Below are 22579 nucleotides of genomic sequence, written 5' to 3' on the forward strand. Positions count from 1 at the left end.
GGAAGTCACGGTGAAGACGGTCCGCTGAACTTTCGGGAGCTGCAGCTTTATGACGCGATTGAGGGTGAGTGTTAAGCAGTCAACTATTGTCAAATAGGTTTTGACGCGGGGAGATGTCACACTGCGGACATAGGCCGTAATAACGTAGCTTGAAGCGTGGTCTTTTGCGCTGCATGTGAAATTGTAGGTTTATGATATGTTGATACCGATAACTCTGTCCGACTCGCTGGCTGAACGGTGAGCGTACTGGCCTTCGGTTCACAGGGTCCCGGGTTCGATTCCCGGCCGGGTCGGGGATTGTAACCTTAATTGGTTGAATCCTACGGCACGGGGGCTGGGTGTATGTGTTGTCTTCATCATCATTTCATCCTCATCACGACGCGCAGGTCGCCTACGGGTGTCAAATAGAAAGACCTGCACTTGGCGAGCCGAACCCGTCCTGGGATATCCCGGCACTAAAAGCCATACGACATTTCATTTTTCACATAACAACATGTATTTTAGTTATTTGTTTAATTTTTTTTCAGAGCTTATAAGTTGCTGTCTTGAAGGTGACAGTCTCTATTTGGAGGACGTTACAAGTTTGACGTACAAGTCTGATCAGTCGGAGGAAACCGAAAAGGATATTGAACATAGCGAGCCAGAACCGGGACGAAGCCAAGACAGTGCCAGTTCGGCGGACACCGTAGACTTACAGTATAAAACAAGAGCAATCAACTTCTGGAGGAGTGGAAAACGGAAAAATCTTAAATTTACAACTGTGCAAAAGCACTTCCGTCGTTTACATAGTGTGTCACAGCTCTCCGCCTGGAAAAAAGTTGTGGATGAAGGAGGCTCTCTCCGAGACAAATTTGGTCTTATTGCGATGGATTGCAAGAAAAACTTTGACGCGGAGTACCGTACGTCTACCATCCATGACGCCACAATCAAACACTGGGCAATGCAAAGTGCCCGCTCTCGCGGGCTCCATGACTTTAAAGCGTCCTCACGCTGGGTGTACGACTTCAAAAAGAAATTTGGGATCACATCCCGAAAAATTACTGTCGTGACAACAACGAGAAAACTTGATAAGGAAAGTGACGTTATGGCGGAAGCCCAAATGTTTGTGGAAAACGTAAAAGAAAAAATACAGTTATACAGCCCATCACATGTTTTTAACAGCGACCAAAGCGGCTTTAATTTGGAAATGTACACCGGCAGAACATTAGCGCGCCGAGGAGAAAAGTCGATTAGCACGGTGGTCCAAACAATTCCCTCTACTACGCACAGCTACACGATTATGCCTACCATGTCAGCAGAAGGTGAGCTACTCTCCCCGTTGCTAATCGTTTTAAAGGAAAGAAATGTCGTTTTTGGTTCCCTTGTTAAGAAACGAATATTTTCACACGAAAATATTCATGTCGTGTGCACCACGTCTGGAAAGATGGGCAAAGCAGAAATTCAGAGCTGGTATAATGACATCTTGAAACCAAGTTTACCCGATGGACAAAATATTTTATTGTTAGATTCTTTCTCTGGCCACAATGCGCTTGTTCATGGCACGGAAGTTGAAGTTATGAAGATTCCAGCCGGCGCTACAGCCGTTTGTCAGCCATTTGACGTGTATGGGTTTCGGATTTGGAAAACATACACCAGACGAATGTATTCCGGGCTGCGACTTATGAATACCGGCATCGTGCTGCATCACCGTAACAGCATCTTAAAGTTGCAATCACTGTTACATTTCCAGCTGACATCTCCTCGATTCATAAACATGTGGAAGTACTCGTGGTACTGCAGTGGGTACCTTGATGATCATCCTGGACAATTCGAACACCCGGTAGTGTATTCCTTTGACAGTGTTGGCTTGGTATGTTCTTTGTGCCCGAATACTGGTTTTGTCAAATGTGCGTGGTGTACAAAGGACTTGTGCGTCGCACACTTCTACGAGGAACACCACTATTGTAAAGCATACGTCCCTTGAGAAAAGTATGGTGCCTGTTGTTAATTGTGTTTTGTTTCAGTCGTCTTTTCACTATTTTGTAATGTGTCGAATAGACCATAAATTGTTTTTGCTTACTATTATTGACGAGGAGTTTGCCCGATGTAATGTATATGGAGTCATTTATTGTGGTGCCTTGTAATTTTTTGTTGTTGTACCAGTTCGTACAATAGCCATGTACACTTTTACGTATGTAACTGCCATTTTACCCAGAAGACTGTAGTGTGATACTTTAATATGCCTACTTGTTGAATACATAGACCTCTGTCAGCTATAGCGCAAAAGTACGAGTAAGTAGGACTACAGCTCTGCCTGTGATTATGGTATATCTACTGCATATATAAATGCTATTTTGCTTTACGTCGCACCGACACAGATATGTCTTATGGCGACGATGGGATAGGAAAGGCCTAGGAATTGGAAGGAAGCGGCCGTGGCCTTCATTAAGGTACAGCCCCGGCATTTGCCTGGTGTGAAAATGGGAAACCACGGAAAACCATCTTCAGGGCTGCCGACAGTGGGGCTCGAACCCACTATCTCCCGATTACTGGATACTGACCGCACTTAGGCGACTGCAGCTATCGAGCTCGGTCATATATAAATGCACATCTTTAGTTCTTTTTAAAGACGTGGCTTATTACGTCAATCATTCCATGTCATACTCATATCAAAGTTGTCTATGTATTTAATTGATTTATGTTCGACAACCATGGCTGCAATTGAAATGTGTTGTGCCTTCCACTGCAAAACATAAATACATCGTTCAACACAAGCACAAATAAAAACATTCTATCTAGATTCCTTATACCAGAGTACGTAATACGGGAAATACCAGCAGTTTCTAACTCGGAGTTTATAATTGCTGTTGTTCGCGATTTTGTTTCGTTATGACACAACTGATAGCGTACACAAAATGGGGGTAGGGGAGTGGACATGAAAAGAAGGTCTGGACCTGTAACCATATTTTGATATGCCGAGGTAAAACATCTCATTACATTCATTGCGATCCTCTACCCGGGCACGTAATTTCTTTAAATAAAAGGATATGTAATGTTGTTTCAAGGTGGGTGATTTATTTTAATAAATTTCATATGTATGTCCACTCTAAATGACACTACCGACAGCTTCAAGGTGTTTCAGACGTAAATAATAATTTAAGCCTAGGTCGGACGCGGTACCTTATACCACGTTTGTCCACGCCCGATGGTGCTTAACTCGGGGTTGTACCCACGAATTGGCAACTCACCGGAATTAGCAGGAATGAAAATATAACATTTGCATAAAATATTAGTAAATACGTTTAGGTTATTTATTATCATTATGTGTGAAACGGAACGTGATTTAAAGGATTTCAATAATTATAGTACGTAAAGAAGCAAAATATAGCGCCGGTCTCGTTCCACAGCCAAGCAGCCGGCCAGCGCGAGGAGAAGGGAGGGGAACGTGCCGGGGAGAACCGCTTGGAGGGTAAAAGGCGGTGCAGAGGGTGTGTCTCCAGACGGGAAGTGTGTGTGCCGGCTTAGCATTGGCCAGCAGGTATTCATCGCTGATCGCGCGGAACTTGAAATGTCGCAACTTTTAGGTCCCTTAGTTAACGCGCTAATGAATGTTGGCGCCTAAAATTGATGCTGGCTTTGTTTTTACATGTACCTCAATGTGTTTGCTAAGTTTCATCGCGATCGGCGACTTCACCTTTGTGTATGTTCCCTTGTAAGCGTAAGGTACAGCAGACACGTTATAACTGCTATTAAGTAGCCGCGCCCTTTCTAAGAATTCAAAGGCTCGCATGTTTTGATGCCATTCTGCACATGAGAAATGTTTTTGTAGATGCTAATAGAATGTCATTCTCTCTTCACTATTTTCCAAGATCCAGTGACGTTACATACAGGCACTGCACAACCGGTTGTCGTGGCTAGCGATGTATATTAAAGAGGAGTTACTGTTAGGCCGCGAATGCAAGGCAAACCCTTGATTTTTCGTACGACATTCTGAGAAAAAAAGTCTTCTTGGATTCGGAGAAATACAGTACCACTCCAGAGGCTCCTGTGGCAAACATTTCAGTTTTCTTCTTTAAACGGCGTCATCTAACCTTACTGTATATGTATGATGAAAACATATTTGAAACGCATGTAGGGAAATGATAACTTCTTCGCTAAAAATTTCGATGTGAATAGCCTTTCCGAAATTTAACTAGACGTGAGAAAATATGAACTATCTTCTGAAATCAGTGATGTACTCTGCCATATCTTAAGTTATCACGATTTTATTTAATTGCATTAAAATTAAGCGAGCGTTTAGACGGCTTTTATTTTTAACAAGTTCACAACTGCTATTGGCCACTTTATTCACACATTTATTACAAAAATGTATTATCCTCTTTAATTTCGAATTTTTTTTTAGAGAACAGCAGTCGACGTTTATTATTAATCGACTCCAACATCGCCTCTGAATGTCTACGAGAGAGTTCGCAAATGCACATATTGAGGAAACTTTTTTTTGCTAGGGGCTTTATGTCGCACCGACACAGATAGGTCTTATGGCGACGATGGGATAGGAAAGGCCTAGGAGTTGGAAGGAAGCGGCCGTGGCCTTAATTAAGGTACAGCCCCAGCATTTGCCTGGTGAAAATAGGAAAACCACGGAAAACCATTTTCAGGGCTGCCGATAGTGGGATTCGAACCTACTATCTCCCGGATGCAAGCTCACAGCCGCGCGCCTCTACGCGCACGGCCAACTCGCCCGGTATTGAAGAAACTATACCATACCGTACCGAAGATGATCGATCGCATTTTGTGGCAAACATTCCAGTTTTCTTATACAAACAGCATCACCTATCCTAACTTAGCCATACTATACGCATGATGAAAACAAGCTTCATACGCCAGTAGAGAAGTTGCATTATTTTGCATTAAAATTAAGCGATCGTTTAGACGGCCTTTATTTATAACGAGTTAACTGATATCGGGCACATTTACGCACTTATTACGAAATTTGTCCTCTTTCATTTCGAATTTTCGTTACGGAACAGCAGTACTAACCGACTCCAACATCACCTTTGAATCTTGACGAGAGAACTCTAGTGGAAATAGCGACAGAACGATACTGAAGGTAATATATTGCATGCAACCTAATCGCTGGGGTGCATAAATACCGGCAACGGAAAAAATTGTGCACGCCTAAGCACTCGCAACGGATGCGTCTGATATGGCTTTTGCTGTAACCGAAGGATAATACACTGTTTAATATAGGAATTTTGAAGGGACAGAAAAAATTACTGTTATAACGGGTTCTCGTTATATGCCGTACTTACTATAGCGGACTTCTACTGTAGTTCTCAAACTAAAAACCTCCTAACCAACAAACAACCTTCATCTTACAATGTGATGTCACTGTATCTTAAATCTTGTTCTGCATTCAAAAAATTACACGTGATATTACAAGCTACTAGTCGTGCCAGAAACTTCCTAGCCCCTCGCACAAAAGATAGATTAGAAACTCAACATGGCGTGGCCCGAACTGTGTCACGATGCTTTACACATTTACTCAAGGCTTACCTACGTCAGTGCATTTAATAATAATAATAACAACAATAATCATGAGCACTTGAGTGAGTATTAAGTTTAAGTAAATTTAACACTTTCCTGTTTTTGTCTGTAAAAACAGAGGTAGTAACTATCGCGCACGTGATTACACAGTAAACAAACACACTCATCCTTTGGGTTGTGACATTTTGTCCATATGCATATTTTGTTGTGGGAGCCATGTATTTAAGCGATTAGAAAAACTGAGAACGCAATGTAAGCCTAATTCATCAAGCTCATGATTCCCCAACAACACAGAATATTCTATAGTAAGTAGATCAAAACACTGAAAATTCAATCAATCATATAGCAGCTATTGATGCTATCTGTTACTGATCATACATTTTTTTAATGTATACTAAGTCTTCTTTACAATTTATTCCTGGTATAAAAAGTCTTCTTTACAATTTATTCCTGGTATAAAAGACATGCCCTAGATTAATGTTATAAAAACCAAAAAATGTGCTTTAATACATGGATAAATACGGTATGTCAAGTATATCTGGCAGAAGATCGAATTTCCAGTTTTTTTCTGAATTCCCAGACATTTCCCGTTTCCCATATGGGTGGACACCCTGTAATATGTAGGGAGTTCTTATGTTATTGGCAAATGGTACTTAAAAAAAAAATAGCCCACCTATTTGCTGGTTCATTTAACCTCTTTCATATTAATTACCTAGTTCAAATGAAAATCTGAACATATGCAACCAATCCCTGCCAAAACTTGCAGATCAATACAATCACATTTGCCCTGTCAGTGGAGAAGAGTGCACAGCTGCCTCAGTGGTAGTGACGAATACAAATCACTTCACAGAGTATCAAGAGAACTTGTTATGCATCATGGGCAGCACCTATAAATTACACTTTGGAACTGCTAAAATGTTAACACGCACCGATCAGCAGTGGGGTAGTTGTTCCTCCTCTTCTTCACCAGAACAATACGAGTGCCTCCATTCTTTTCACCTCCAATCTGCTTCTTGATGCTCCTTGGCTTCCTTGGTTTTACCTGCACAATAGTCTTTCTCTCAATATACTCTGAACCATTCAGTAGGATTATACATACATAAATTAACTTAAAAAGAAAAATGAGCTAGTGAAAATACCACTCTAGGATTTATTTTATTATTTAATGCGATCTCTATCCAAACAGGGAGACGTCCTTTGCTAAATTATCAGAGCATTTATATGTAAGGATTTAATCCCAGCCAATCCTCTGTTGAGATTTTCATCTCAAAAAATTGCTAGGCAAAAGGAAGGACACACAGCCTGTGAACAGTGCAGGGCATTCCATGGTAATCAATATCTTTTTCTTTTTGGACCTCTTCCACATGTAAAGACCCCACTGAATTTTCCATGTATTGATTTTAGCCTGATTTACATCAAATTTGATGACAGTTTCCTGGCCAGTCTTTTCATAAATACTGTTACAAACTTGTGAGCTGTACTGTACAACTGCTTTTTATTGTGATAAGTTTCCTTTCCCTGCCATGAGTCACCCTTGCCATTGAAAGTCCAGGCAACTGAGGGGTTAGTTTTTTTGAAGTGTTTATGACAAAGTGGGGAGAGTATGAGAACAGCGTGGCTGTAATAGCCCTTTATAAGGCAGGGAAATCAACATTTTCAAGACATTAAGAACATTAAAAATTAGTATAATGTTTGTGTACCGCACTATCAAGTAATTCCTCAAGACCAGGGCAGTTTATGACCGGGCTAGACTAGGAAGACAACGTTCCGTCAGGGCTGCAGCACTTGTGAAAGCAGTGGAGGCTCGTATTTACAGAAACACAGTGTAAAGACAATCAAAGCTTGCAAGCTAAATGTCTTGTGGGGAAAAAAGTCCAATGTGTTAGCTAGTGACCTTGGGTTTAAAGCTAACCAGCGAAGCACAAGATACTTTCTCACAGATCATCTGAAGATGCAGATGATTCTGAAATCACGCCTCCTGTAGAGGTATGCTTGAGATGGGCACAGGATAATTCTTTTTACAGATGAAAAAATGTTCACTGTTGAAGAATTATTTAATGTCCAAAATGACAAGGTGTATGCCCCATCTCGTGAAGCCTGTGTAAGAGCTCCGAGGATCCAGTGAGGCCATCATCCTGCTTCAGTAATGGTTTGGTGGCGTGTGAGCTGTTCTGGTACCACTAAGCTATATTTTTGCAAGCAAGGGTTAAAAACGTCGGCGATGGTCTACGAAGAGAGAGTGTTGGAGCCAGTAATAAAGGCCTTACGCAATACAAGAATGGAGTGTCCAGTAAGATTCATAGCCAGCACACAAAGCGAAGATCACCCAGGAGCGACTTCAAGCCAATGTTCCGAACTTCATATCTCCGGCAGACTGTCCCTCCTCCAGACCAAACTTCAATTGCTTGGATTAGTCTGTGGTCTGTACTTGAGATGGTCTGCAAGAAGAGACCCTCAGTATTGACAGCCTGACGTGCTTCCTGGTAAAAGCCGTGGCAGTTGGCCTAAGAGACTCCCTGCCTGTGGAAAGGCAAACGGAGACTATTTTGAGAAATGATTGGTACTAGGAGTTCACAATAAGGGGTAATAAATATATTACAAGGAGTATGACATATCTTTATATTTTTCTTTAAAAACCCTTTTAACAGTGTTCATGAATGGACTAAGTAATCTAAATCACAAAAAATTGTTAAAAAACTAGACTTACAGGGAGCAATTTCTTTGCGAATGAAGGATTCTCTCCTACCAAGAAGTAATTTAACGAAATGCTCTCCTCACACCAATATCTTGCTTTATGGTTTGAAACGTAATTGTTAAGCCTTAGAAGATCAAAGGATTAATAGCTTCCTCACCTGGATCGCAAAAGATAGGTTAGAGATTCAACATGGCTATGTTCTAGAGTGGACAAAACTGTACTGATGAACAGTGAATTTTTTTTTTTGCTGTGCAGAATGGACCCTCCAACAAACTGGACAACGACACTGAGTCTACTTTGGTTAGGTTAGGTCTTCGACTAGCATGGCAAGTAAAGGGGGTCTGGGGGTGCATGTGTGTGCATGTTTGTGCGAAGTTGGGAAGTTTGAAGCTAATCAAGTTACTGGTTTATCTGGAGCATTCTGAATTCCATAAAAAGTTACTTTTGAGAAAAAATTAAGCTGGAAAGGGCATGTCCAGTTACAAGAGAAATATTTCTGCAATGCCTTTAAAAAAATGGCTGCATATTGTGTTTTGTGTAGGCATGCATGGTGATGGAGTACAAGTGTGTGCCCCACAGTTTAGTGTGTCCTCTAGTACTAATACCTATTTTTTTTTCTTTCAAAACATCAGTATGGTTCCCCTTTAATATGTTACAAATGTTACCTCCTTTGGCATTCAATCATAACCCACAAGCACAACATATCAAAAGGATAACAGGCAACTAACCAACATTTTCCTAAATCAATACAATCTTCAAATAGGACCGTTCGTTCCCTTGGTTTCTGAACTATACTTCTCAGGAAATTTATTTCTATTTCTTACTCTCACAGTTTTCTACCTTCTTCCCTTATCACACTTCTCTTGAGGGGAAGTAGTACAGTCTTACACTCATCAAAATAAAACTACAGAAACAGAAGTTTTAAATTATTTGTTATACTTACCACACCCATTACAGATTGGAACAGGATGAAATATCTGCAAAGCCCACATAAAGTTTGAAATGAAACTTGAAGAAATGAATGTAGCAAAGCTCCAAGCAATTAGGGAAGTTGCAATGCAAAGAGGATATAGTGGTGTTAGGCAAATGGAGAAGTTAAAAGAAGCTAACATGAATGAAGGAGAGACACATGAGAATAAATATGTATAAAATAAGGCAAGTTCTTTCAGGCACATTTCCAATGGAGAAATGAAAAAAGAAACCAGTCAGAATGTTTTTGCAGCTGATGTAGCTGTCACATTGAGATCCTTTCAAAACATTATTGATTTCACTGCTGGTCTCGGACCTGCAGCTGATGATGTAGCTGTCACATTGAGATTCTTTCAAAACATTATTTATTGATTTCATTGCTGGTCTCCGATATTCAGTCGTATTCAAATTCATTTTACTGAGGTAATGTGTGCCTGTACTCCAACTGGTAGCACAAATATTCATGAAAAGGAACAACCACTTCCCTTCGAGTATTCGATCGAAATTGGCCTTCAAGTAAATCACCACTGGAAATTGAAATAGATACAAAGGTTAGAGGGGATTATTTCTCAAGAAGTGGCAAATCAATGAAATTCTGCATAATTTGCATCACAGTATTAACCTTTGCAATACAGTTAAAATATTGCTCTGAACTTGGTAGTCATGTTTAAAGCTGCAATGGTGAGCTTTGCTGCATATTCAAATTTTGAAATGGAGGAAAACATTTATTTTACACAACTTTTTTCTTCAGCAGTTCTCTTTTCAATCACATTCCATTGATAAATTCCATTCAATGCTAACGTACTCAATCCCAACCACAAATGGCTGTTGCTAATAGCATTTAATGAAGGAGACTAGGGGAGCAGTAGGCCTCCATGATTGCTTAGGGAATACTATCCCAGGACAAAGGACCAAATAATTCAGATGGATATTCCACTCAGGGTGATGCTCGTTTGTTTTAGTTAATGAGCTTGCCAATAGAAGCGTCAACAGATTCCCAATTGTTGATTTTTTCCTAAGCACGGCTTTTGTGCATGTGGACCAAGAGATTAGGTTTTGTTTACAGCTTATCTTTATTTTTTGTGCAAGTCCCAGCTAGTGATAAACAATTGGTCTTAACAAGTCAGAGGTGCTTAGCAGAAAGCCTCTGAAAGAAAGTGAGCCCCGACTGTTTCATAACAGTCATTGGTCCACAAAACTTTTTTCTGTGTTTGGTTATAAAAGTAAGCAACTTCTTGGGGCAGGATGGCGATTTCAGCATCGGCAATGAGGACATCTATCCTAAACAAGCATTTTAAGGGAACATTCAAATATTTTATCTTGCCGAGTAATGTGTTGCATCCTCCTAGGTTTATACTGGCTTGGGGATTAACAGTAATTTCCACACAAAGAGCAGTTTGTGAAGTCTGCTTTCACCTAGGTTGAAAGCCATATGAAAACAGCCTTTGGAGTGCTGAGTGGAGAGACTGGTGGACCAAGAACAGAGAAAGGCAGAAGATGGTTCTGTGTCACTGTACAGAAGACAATGAGAGCCTTGCAAATAGAAACTTGCCTATACATTCCTTAAATTAGCTACATTCACACAGTGGTATGAAACTACTACCATGAAAACAATCATTAACATTAAAGTGGAATAAGTAAAAGAGGAGGGCTATTCAACAAATATCTCAAGATTATAATTATTAGTGAACACCACACAAATGTGCATAACGTTTTAGAGTATTCCAGCAGAGATTTTGTTCTCTTGGTACATTTGCCAAAGTGGTAATGTTTACATGGGCTTTTACGTAACACAAGGAGATTATGGGGCGAATAAGAAATAAAGGCTGTTAGGTTCATGAGGGAAAACACCGTTCGTCAAAGATACGAAACTCATGACCACCACCATACTCCTGCCAACCTATTCCACTACCCATGCTCACTAGAACTGATATTTATGGGTCATATTGGCGAGGGTGCAGTTTTCTTTGTTATATTTTTTCTCTCTTCATGTAAGCACACATTGTAGATCATTTATTTCTTCTCTAACTTGATTTCACACTTGTTTGTTCCTTTCCTATACTTATACAAGGAGATTGTGAGATACAACAGAAAGCTGTGTTTCATATACTGAAGAAGAATTTCACCCAATTCAGGCACTAAAAAAGGTCTCTAGCTTATATGTATAAACAAGACCTTATTCTTTTTGCTAAGATACAATTTATCACTGGGGGAAGAACAAATGGCCAAATAATAGATTCACTGATAAATAGCTTTTTTGTTAACTTCAATTATTCATGAGGACAAAACTTAGCAACGTGAAGTTGCTTCTAACAACGAAAATCATAGATGTCAACAAATAAATGGCTCAACAAAACAAAACCGAATTATATTTACTCCTATTCTACACTTGTCAACTTTATCCAATCAATTTTCTCTAGGAGGAATTCCTTTTTCTATTCTCGCAAATTTAACTTTGAAAAGCAAGTAGTCTAAATTCCCGTAACATTAAAGATCACTATAATTTAATTTTGCAATAAACTTTCCTCTGCTAAAAATTTTCTCTCTCAATAACCAATGCACTTTTTCCATTTAAAAATGGAAATATCCATACTCACAGTTACATTCAATATCTTGGGTCCATAAACTATTTTCTGAAAACCAAATTCCTTTCATCCTCCTCAGCATGTCTGGCAGAAGTGGTCTTCTTCACATCATCCCAGATGGCATGTTGTTTAAAGAGGCCTAACATCTAGGTCATCAGCCCGATCCATCCCAGATGGCTCATTTCAGTGAGACTAGATTCAGCGTCCTGTAATCTTAACTTTCAAATTCCTCCTTGAAGTTTGCTTATCAATAGCAACAATACAGTGAAGGAAGTATTTGAGGGTGCCCCCAGTGAACTTCACAAGTCAGGCTACCTCTCGGATAGGATCAAGAGCATTCATACATGCATCACTCACAACAGCAGTGTGATCTCAGTATGTCCTCTATCATACACATCATCGCTCTGTATTTTTGTATCCAATTATACACCATGGCAACAAACGCCACTCATTCACAGAGTACCAAGTACCATGAAAGTTGATGGAAGATTTTTCAGCATGTCAGATGTCACAGAAAGAGAAGATAAAGATAAAAGAGAAGAGAAGTTCTCTGCAAAACGTAAAGAATTTCACCTTATTTTCTGTACATAGGTTAAGCCCAAAAAGCCTATATCATGCCTATAATTACGGGCCACGAAAGCATCAAAGGTAACAAGATAAAACTCCATGATTTAAAGAGAATCAAGAAATGAAGTGATGAAAATAGAAGAGAAAGGAAATAAGACGACCCCAAAGGGTCAACATAGCCAAAGAGGGCAAGACATCAGGTAAAGAAAGTTCAACCCTTCCATTAGTCATCCCTGAAAGACGTCCTTCACAAAATTATAAATAACTAAAGTTTGTTAATATGAAGTATGCAAATTTCTGATGTAAAAGGTTTTTTTAAAGAATAAACTACGTACCTTCTTGGGAGTTTTCTTGCCTACGAATTTGTAGAGTGCCTTCTTGTGGTACATACGTGATCTACTGAAACGATACACACCATTTCCAAGATCATAGTTTCTACTATGGCCCCGTTTACGCTTCTTCTCGTCAGCAGGGGCTGATGGTTTACCAGCTACCTTTTCCGGTTTAGGCTTTGCTGCATCAGACTTCGGACTTGCTGCTGCTGGCTTTGCAGCAGCGGCGGGTGCTGGTTTCGGCTTCGTATCCGCCATCTAAATAAAAATGTAACAAATATGCATAAACCATATGTACAAAATATTCCGTTAGTTATCGCGGTTAAGATAATAGAAGACAGATCAGAACTTATCCTCCCGAACTTAAGAATGCATCGTTTACCGTATGGAAGGAAAATAAATAATTTAACAACGAAAAAACTTTCGACACATAACCATCCACGTCCACGCTGTCTCATGCTATCATAATTCTGTATGAAGGAAAGAAGAAACACCCAAACGGTTCAGCAAAGAAACATGCAAAGGTAATTTGTAATGAAATGTGAACTAAAGAAAACAACAATTTAAGCTTACTATGTCAAGATTCTTCAGATTTAACACACTTTACCAACACATCACACTACTTACTCGAGTCAATCACTTCCGAAAGAGCTCTCTATCGGGAAAATTTGGTTTTAAGCTGTTATTATCGGGAAAAACGAGACCATTATAGCCAACGTACTAAAAACACAAATATTTTAGTAACCAAGGTTTATTATCAGGATACTACTATTAACTGTAAGAGAATAATATCTAACATAACATAATTGTAACAATATCAATCTGAGAAATATCTTGTACACTGCTCTAATGAAAAGATTTGCATGTAATGCGAGGTATTCAGTGCGTAGGTTGGCTGCAGAAGTGACACACAAATGGCTGCTGTCAAAGGGCTGAATTCTCCAGGTGATGGTTATGCGCGATTTAATGACGAAATCAGTAATTATGAAGGAACCTACCAGACAAATAACATCAGTAAGTGTACTCAGCTGAAGAATGAATGAAGTATTGGCCCTAGTTAAATTTCACATTATAAATGTGACGTTCGCATGATTCATTTTTGCCCTGTAGAGTTTGACATTTTATCGACGAGGCCTTTTAAATTTTCTTATATTATTTCAGAACATGGAGATTCACATGCCGGCGACGATTTTCCCAACGAGATAGGAAGCACATCAAGTTTAAATCGTGAGCTGTCGGAGAATTCAGTCGAACTGTCAAGTAGGTCAGGGGAAAATGCAACAATTAGTCACCTTGATCCTGAGCAGCACTGGGAAATGAATTATCATGAAGCAGCAATATTTTTAGAGGCACGTTATTTTTCTTCATTTAGAAAATATATTTTTCATTGGTATTTAGAAATTAGATACGGCATTCTGATCTTATTTCAACCCTTTCTTTCAATCAGCATCAAACTGCATTACAAATTCTCTGCAAGATTGAGTCGAAAAGCTCTGTGATAAGAAGGATATGAGCTTTTTACTTCATTTAGTACCTTCGGTGACATGGATCCTTGAGTAATTTCATAAACAGTGGCTTATAATACCATTCATTTAGTAGATGGTTATCAAGATTAAATATTTTGCCCGCAGCAGGCACCGAAATATCATTCGTAGGGAAGATAGACATCTCTTTATACTGCTGTCCCTTCTACTGCTACCAACAGACTTTCAGATATTGTTCAGGAATTTTGGCCAAATATTTTGTTATAAGAAACCGATGGTCGCCGGTAGTTCGTTACTTAGCGACTGCTTTTCTTTCTTTCAAACTTGACTACTTTTGTGTTTGTTTACATAGAATTTTTGTTGAACTAAACCGCCTTTGCTTATATGTTGGTGCAGGCTTTCATGCCCGATGTCAGCTGACAAGTGTTGATGTTTTGCTGGGATATTAGATCGTGTAGATATCTTAAATGGGTCAACGTTAGGCCTCAATGGAACTTGGCAGTTAGGTATAAAATGTCATTGGGTGTGGCGAGATCATGGTAATAATAGCCTATATGGAACATCAGACTGAGGTGATCCACTGCCAGACCCAAGAGCTCCCTTGATGAGGGCGATGAAAGAAGGAAAACGTGTAAACTACTCTACAGTAGCCTGTGTCAAGATAAAATGACAGACTGGTGGTTGCCTGTACATTTTTAGCATCGAGAAGGCTAGGTGGTAACACCACTGTTGACATTTCCTCTCTCTCAGAGTAGTGTTTCTAAGATATGCACAGGGTATTCCAGCTTATTCATTCTTCTGTCATCTGGCAGGAAGCTACAGTCACCAACCTATACTAATCTGTAGGCCCTCTTCTTTCCTGCTGAAACAGTTGTCATGCTTCATTATCTCCACAGTTTCTCGGTAAACACGAGGGTGATACTGAAAGGTTATATCTGGAACCATGGTTCCTCAAATTTCCCTACATGATTGAGGAACAAGAGAGTGTGTTCTACCACTGCAGATTTTTCTGGTTGGATGGCTATGCCGCTCATGTTCTTGCAGTCTAGTGTTAATGCTGTGTGGTGCTATTGAGCGTAATGTTTACATTACATTAGGCCTACAGTTTGCAATCTCACCACTTGGCAAATTTTAAAAAATGCAATGATACAGTTAATGGTCTTTTTGTGACATCAAATACACTTACTTTTACAGCATTTGGCCCCATTTCGTATTTATGACGATTGCAAAAATCATCCTTCTCTGTATACACTAGTGTCCAAAATTAAAGCAACTTATGGAAATTCTTTTCATCTCTATCCGTTTCACCACATAATACAATCAGGTGACGGTAAAGTGTAAACAAATTATATCACATCTGTATTCTGCGAACAAGATATCATGCATGTGTTCATATAACCATGAAACAGTGCCCCTATAAGTGGTGTACGTAGTGTATACTGCCATATTCGTCCAACTTCCACATTCATGTTGTAAACATTCAATTATGGCACAGAGAAGACTCCTGGATGACGTCCTGGGGTGGAGGGTGATTGAACGAATGGAAGCGGGACAGTTACAAGCTGAAGTGGCCTGATGGCTTAATGTGCATCGGTCTGATGTTTCTCAGATGTGGCACTGGTTTTTAGAGTCCATAAATGTGTCTAGAAAACCATTACAAGGACGACCAAGAGTGATATCCAAAAGAAAAGACCACTGTTTGGTCATAAGGGCAAAACTGTACAACCATCGGACTGCATGGCAGTTGGTATCTGATGTCACAGCCGCCCACCAACAGTTGTATCAAGGCAAGGGCTTAGGCAGAGAGGTCTTTACTGTTGGTGACCGGCTGTATGTGTCCCCATGATGCATGTGCTCAGAAGACGACATCTAGTGTGGAGTCAACTTGTCATCTGGACAGCTGAACATTTGGCCGATGTTCTGTTCATGGATGAGCCCTGATCTGGTCTTCCAAATGATTAACGATGGATTCACATCTGGCCAAAACCTGGAACACTGTTTCGGCCCTCAAACATTGTGGAAAGGTATCCGTAATGGTGTGGGGAGGTTTTATGATAACCACTCAAACACCTCTCCATGAAGTTGTGTGGGTAAACCAGCAAGATTTGATAGCTGTCAGGTATCATGATGAGATCAGCGAGTGTTGTGATTCCAACCATAATTATTATCCGTCGCTGGCACTCTTGCTGGCCGTGCTGAGTTGGCTTTGTTTGTCATAATATCCTGGTCTTCTAGAGAGCTGTATGCCATCAACATAACCCTCAGCAATTATCTGGAAATGGTGTAAAGTGGCCTGTTGTCATGAAAACCCCTGCTCGCCTGTGTAAGAGTGCGACTGTGGGAGCATGGAGTCGGTCTTTATTCTCCAGTGAGTCAGCCTTGAGTGTAACAGTCACGAGTGAAAGTAAACAGCAAGTTGTCTTCTGCAGATTAACTTCTCCAGAGCACTACTTTGTTTTATTTGATTTAGAACTTATTACTTGACTCATTCACTGGTAACATATTTCAAAAGCCTCAAGGCGTTTGATGTCAGTCTTCTGAGGTGTACTACCCAGGCAGAAGCACGCAGAACTCTCATGCCAAGGAAGAGACCAAGTGTGTTGGTACTCAAGCTCTTCTATATAAAAGCAATCTTAACTTGTGCAGTCTTCCTCTGATTTCAGTTGCACATCTTTCTCCTCTGTTATTTTCTGGTGGCCAGGCTGATTGTCGCAGACAGTTGTGGCATTGGCCTTCTGACCCCAACTTGGGAGGTTGAATCTCGACTTAGTCCAGTGGTATTTGAAGGTGCTCAAATATGCCAGCCTCCTGTCAGTAGATGTACTGGCACGTAAAAAGAACTCCGCGGGACTAAATTGTGGCACCCCATAGTCTCTGAAAACTATCAAAAGTAGTTAGTGGGACATAAAAAACAATGTCATTATTATTTTCTGGTGGTCTAAGTAACACAAGGTCTTAACCTGTTCTACTGTGGCATCATTTATCTTCAAACACAAATTTGTTGTTGTCTGCAATATGACCACTTCAACAGGATGGGCAGATCCACCTATTGAATACCATGATTTGGAAGGCAAGGTATCGCCTCGATCCTTGCCTGCAAATCATGAACTGCCTTTGAGGTAAGAATTGGGTGATTATCTTGTTGACCGAGCGAGTGGCTGTGCAGTTTGAGGCATGTAACTGTCGCGCAGCTGTGAGCTTGCATCCAGGAGATAGTGGGTTCGAACCCCACTGTCGGCAGCCCTGAAGATGATTTTCCGTGGTTTCCCATTTTGACACCAGGCAATTGTTGGGGCTGTACTTTATTTAAGGCCACAGCCACTTCTTTCCTATCCCATCATCACAAATCTGTGTTGGTACGACTTAAAGCAACTTAAGTAATAATAATAATAACTTAAATGTTTCCACCTTTTCAATACAATATATTCACAAGATTACAAAATTATACGGTACTAGTTTCGACCCATCTAGGGGTCATCATCAGCCGTATTGGAGCAAAGATCATTTGTGGCGAAATCCTAAGACAATAAAATAATATTGTCTTAGGATTTCGCCACAAATGATCTTTGCTCCAATACGGCTGATGATGACCCCTAGATGGGTCGAAACTAGTACCGTATAATTTTGTAATCTTGTGAATATATTGTATTGAAAAGGTGGAAACATTTAAGTTATTATTATTATTACTTATATATTGTTCAATACGGACCAAAAACATGAAATTCATAACCATCAATTAAAGCAACTTGAAAAAAAAAAAGTGATTTTGAGTTTCATGAACACCGCATTCATATATATATATATATATATATATATCCATTTTCACACCTGGTAGCAAATGCAATGATATAATTTAATTAAGGTCCTGGCCACTTCCATTCCACTCTTAATCCTTCCTTGTTGCAGTGTTATTGAAAACTTATCCAAAAAAAGAAAAAAACTATGGAATCAGGGATGCTACTGCTACTACTGAGAGATCCTTCTCTTGTTTAAGAATGCTGGCAAACGCCAGTGAGACATTGTCTTATTTTAAAGAATGAGCTGTAGGAATGGCGTAAAGTAATTATAGGTACCTTTTTACAGTTTTCTGGTTAAAATTTAGTTGGTAATATATAGTTGTATAGTTATATGAATCTTTTTGTTGTTTTAATTTTATTTCTTTGTTCTTCAAACCTATATCTAAATAGAGGTATATAAAATAATGCCCTTAGAATTTAAGCATAAAGTGTCAGTCTCTGATCTCTCTGAACTTTTAACAAGCATATGTAAGTCACACCCATAATCTAGCTCTTTCTGTGTATTTTGTCTTTGCATAGATAATTACCCTTCCTGTCTGTTTTTAATTTCCCAGCATGACAATTGTCTTTTTTAAATTTTTTTCTTTTTGGGTAACAGGACAGGTTTGCCAAGTGACACAGAATAGTTCATAATTTTTGTTTTGTGTTTGAATATGTCAATAAATATTTCTAACCATGTTTTTCTTTTCAAATATCATGTTTTTAATTTAAGTCAGCAGTCTGGTCAGTAACACTAAAAGTTACTTTGAAATGTTTATATGTAAATATTCATTGTTGTTATTTACGATAAATAACTTCATATAACATTGCAAGGAAGTTTTAGAGACTATTACCAAAAGAAAACAGACTTGAAGTATGTTCATTCTGATTTTGATGTCTCTACCTTATTGAGAAGTTCATTCATTCATGTTCTAAAGACAGAACCTTGCCAGTACAATGTCTCTTCTCTATCTTATACTGCTCTTTTAATCTCCGTGTAACTTTCAAATCCCGGTCTTTTTGTTCATGATGCATGTTTTGAGTTTTTGCCATGTAATGAGCTATATAAACACTCAACGCGTTTCAAAACGAACCTTGCCTTTCTTCAACAGGAGAAACAGAAAAATGAAACATGATGCATCAAAGGTTGTTAAGAGAAAGCAACAAAGGACTTAAAATGTTGCCCTAAGGTGTAATAGGGACGCCATTTTAGCCTTGTGCTAGAGACAACGAATGGCAACAGTAAAGCATCATTTTCAGATGGTCCTGATAATAGGTAGCCTTGATTCACTGAAGTTGTAGCCTGTATTGAGGTTGAAATTATCTGGGTGTTTACGTAATTCAACTGCCTCCCTGATAATTCTGGGGCAATGTTGTTATATACGGGCAAGAACACCCACTCCTTGGAATATGACATCATGACCAGGTGCTAAGGCATGATCAGCAACAGCTGATTTACCAGGTTGGTTGAGTCTGATACACCTGTTATATTCTTTGATGTGAGTACATATCATTCTCGAAGTCTGCCCAATATTAACCTTGCCGCAAGTACAGGGAACTCTGTAGATACCAGGTTGTTGCAACTTAGGCAGACTGTCCTTAGTTGGTCGCAGGAGTTTCCTAATCTTAATTGAAGTTCCAAATACAGTTCGTACATTGTATCTGTGTAAGATTTTAGCAATAAGATTCGTTGCGTTACGTATGTAAGGTAGGTAAGCCATTTCTTTTATATCTTTTTTTTTAACAGACGTCCGATTGTGCGTTGGTTTCAGAACTGTAGAAATCAAAGCTTTGCTGTAAACATTGCGCTCAAAGGTGGTTCTCAAAGTGTTAATTTCCTCTTGTAGAGCTGACGCTTCACGAATCCTTCTGGCCCTGGTAGTTAGAGCTGTAAGGATACCATGTTTCTGGGCAGGGTTATGGTAAGAATCTGCATGGAGATATCTTTTGATGTGTGTAAGCTTATGATAAATGCTATGTCCTACAGATCCATCCTCTTTCTTTGTGACGAGAACATCTAAAAATGGTATTTTGCCGTCAGATTCCTTTTCCTTGGTGAAACAAATACAGTGCTGGCGTTTAAGGTGACCCAGAAAATGACCAAGATTGTCTTCATTCTGTCCAAACAGTGAACGTATCATCCACATATTGCCACCAGATTTTCGGTGTGCAAGGTGCTGACAACAAAGCTTTCTCTTCGAAGTTCTCCATGAAGAAATTAGCCATGACAAGAGAGAGAGGACTTCCCATGGCTACACCATCTGTCTGTTCATAATATTCCCCATTCCATAGAAAGTTAGAGGTGGTCATGCAGTGATAGAAAAGTCTTGTGATGTCTTCAGTAAATATATCACTGAGAGATAGGACACCATCAACAGGTACGCTTGTAAACAGAGACACCAGGTCGAGACTCGCTAAGTTATCGCTTGGCTGAAGTGATATAGCTTTTAACTTCTCAATGAAGTGTGAAGTGTAAATGATAATATTAGAAACTCATTCTTTTCCTTCCGATCTCGACATCTCCCTGTCTTCTGTGACACTTTGCCTTTGAAAATAGTAGTGATGAAGATGATGTGTTTAATGATATGTCTAATACATTTCATTTTTCTACATTCCATTTCTTTTCACCCCTAAAAATTTTAAAAAGAAATGTTTGTCCAAAAGTTTACAATGTTTTTATTACTGAAATTTACGGTAATATATATTATAAACTTAAAGCTAACGTAAGCCCATGGCACTACAGCCCTGAAGGGCCTTGGCCCTAAGCCCTGCAGGTTACGAGGTGTCATGTGGTCAGCAGGACAATCCTCTCGGCTGTTATTCTTGGCTTTCTAGACCGAGGCCGCTATCTCACTGTCAGATAGCTCCTCAATTTTAATCACGTAGGCTGAGTGGACTTCGAACCAGGCCTCAGATCCAGGTAAAAATCCGTGACCTGGCCGGGAATCGAACCCAGGGCCTCCGAGTAAGTGGCAGGCACGCTACCCCTACACCACGGGGCCGGCATAGAGAAAGGAAAGTGTTCCACCTATTAAAACATTATGGTTCTGTATTCCTTCATCTTTGCACTGTGAGTTGCTTTCCTTTTTTGAATCCCCTGTTTTTAAATAAATGGTATCTTTTTCAGGTATTTTCTATAGGTATTTATTTTATCCTGAATTAGTTTTGAGAGACTGAACAACCTCACAGTTAGAGATTATGTTTCTTGTTTTACATTTTAAACTTTCCCTTTTCTGTAAAACTTAGTATTGTCACTGCAGATGTTTAATGGTAATTTCACTGTTCATAAAAATTTCACTGCTGAAAGCATTTTGCAGAATTTACATTAATTTTTAACAGAAAAGGATACCTTTTGGGCATTTAATGTAGGTTCTCTGAAATAATGAAAAAGTAATGGGTGGACCACAAGAAACAAACAGTACATCCGTCAAAGAGAAAGTGTAATCCTAAACTACGATTTTCATAATGATTCGTATTGAAGGACAAGGAGAAAGCTCACGAGGGTTAGGAACCACTTGGTCCAAGGGGCCTCAACAATAACAGCAATAATAATAAATTGAAACATCACAAAAGTTATATGCATATATGCTCTATATGCATCAGAAATATTAACTTTAGGTGGTCATTCTAAAATTGCAGATATTGAAAAACAAGAACGTAAAATTCTTAGGAAAATTTTTGTCCCCATACAAGAAAATGGGATTTGGATCAAAAGGCGAAATGCAGACCTCACCTCTATGGTTACACAGATAGTTTCATCAGTATTGTACAGAAGAGGCATTTGAAATATTTTGGACACATTTTTTAGGATGTTTAATAATAGACTCAGAAAAAGGTTATTCATTGTAATAATTTCCAAGAATAGGAGGATAAATTGGCTGGCGGAAATTAGAGAGGACCTGAAGACATCATGGAAACTCACAAAGTATTCAGGACCTCGGTAAATAAACACACATTTGCGGTCAAAAGTAGCAGGGGGACTGGTACAAAGTGGTCAGAAGAACGGAAGAGGTAACACATTGAGTCCACCGAGCTCAATAGCTGCAGTCGCTTAAGTGCGGCCAGTATCCAATATTCGGGAGATAGTGGGTTCGAACCCCACTGTCGGCAGCCCCGAAGATGGTTTTCCATGTTTTCCCATTTTCACACCAGGCAAATGCTGGGACTGTACATTAATTAAGGCCACAGGCGCTTCCCTCCCACTCCTAGCCCTTTCCTGTCCCATTGTCGCCATAAGACCTATCTGTGTTGGTGTGACGTAAAGCAACTTGCAAACAAACAAACAAAAACAAAAAAAAAACCACACATTGAGTTCATTAAGCGACTTTGGAAGAATAGGAAGGCAAAAGTCAGCAAGCCAGTGAACAAGTTCCAACGTGCTCTATGAATGGGCATAATAAAACAAGAATAATAATAGACTACAAGTACAATTCCACAAAAGCCAAATACTTTGCCGCAGTACAACATAACAGAAAGTTATGGGTAAACAAACCAGCTGACGTAATGCCAATGATGGCGCATTAGCGGGACTAGCGAGGAGAGAGTAAGCACAAGAAGAGTACTTCATTAACTTAATATACGTTCTAAAATTTGAACAAGTCAGGCTAACTAGTTCAGATGGAAGACCACTAGCACTCTGAACCCA

The 22579-nt window shown here is 39.5% G+C and overlaps 2 protein-coding genes across 3 annotated transcripts in view; one reads left to right on the plus strand and one right to left on the minus strand.

Annotated features, from left to right (window-relative positions):
• RpL6 (ribosomal protein L6) overlaps window positions 1-13410 on the minus strand; it is a 45593-nt gene extending 32183 nt beyond the window's left edge. The window contains exons 1-3 of one of the 2 annotated variants that reach the window (XM_067158706.2): window positions 13302-13410; window positions 12678-12932; window positions 6456-6568 (exon numbers count right to left, since the gene is read on the minus strand). In XM_067158706.2, coding sequence (XP_067014807.2) covers window positions 6456-6568; window positions 12678-12932 — 368 coding nt within the window. In that variant the 5' untranslated portion in view covers window positions 13302-13410. Of the gene's footprint in view, window positions 1-6455; window positions 6569-12677; window positions 12933-13247 lie in introns of both variants that reach the window. The other variant, XM_067158705.2, reaches the window with a different exon arrangement.
• Window positions 13411-13588: 178 nt separating this feature from the next.
• Window positions 13589-22579, plus strand: part of LOC136885885 (two pore channel protein 1) — a 77054-nt gene continuing 68063 nt past the window's right edge. The window contains exons 1-2 of the mRNA XM_067158574.2: window positions 13589-13688; window positions 13836-14023. Of these exons, the coding sequence (XP_067014675.2) occupies window positions 13589-13688; window positions 13836-14023 (288 nt within the window). The remainder of the gene's footprint in view (window positions 13689-13835; window positions 14024-22579) is intronic.

The sequence above is a fragment of the Anabrus simplex genome, chromosome X (assembly GCF_040414725.1).
Source record: "Anabrus simplex isolate iqAnaSimp1 chromosome X, ASM4041472v1, whole genome shotgun sequence".
Taxonomy (NCBI): domain Eukaryota; kingdom Metazoa; phylum Arthropoda; class Insecta; order Orthoptera; family Tettigoniidae; genus Anabrus; species Anabrus simplex.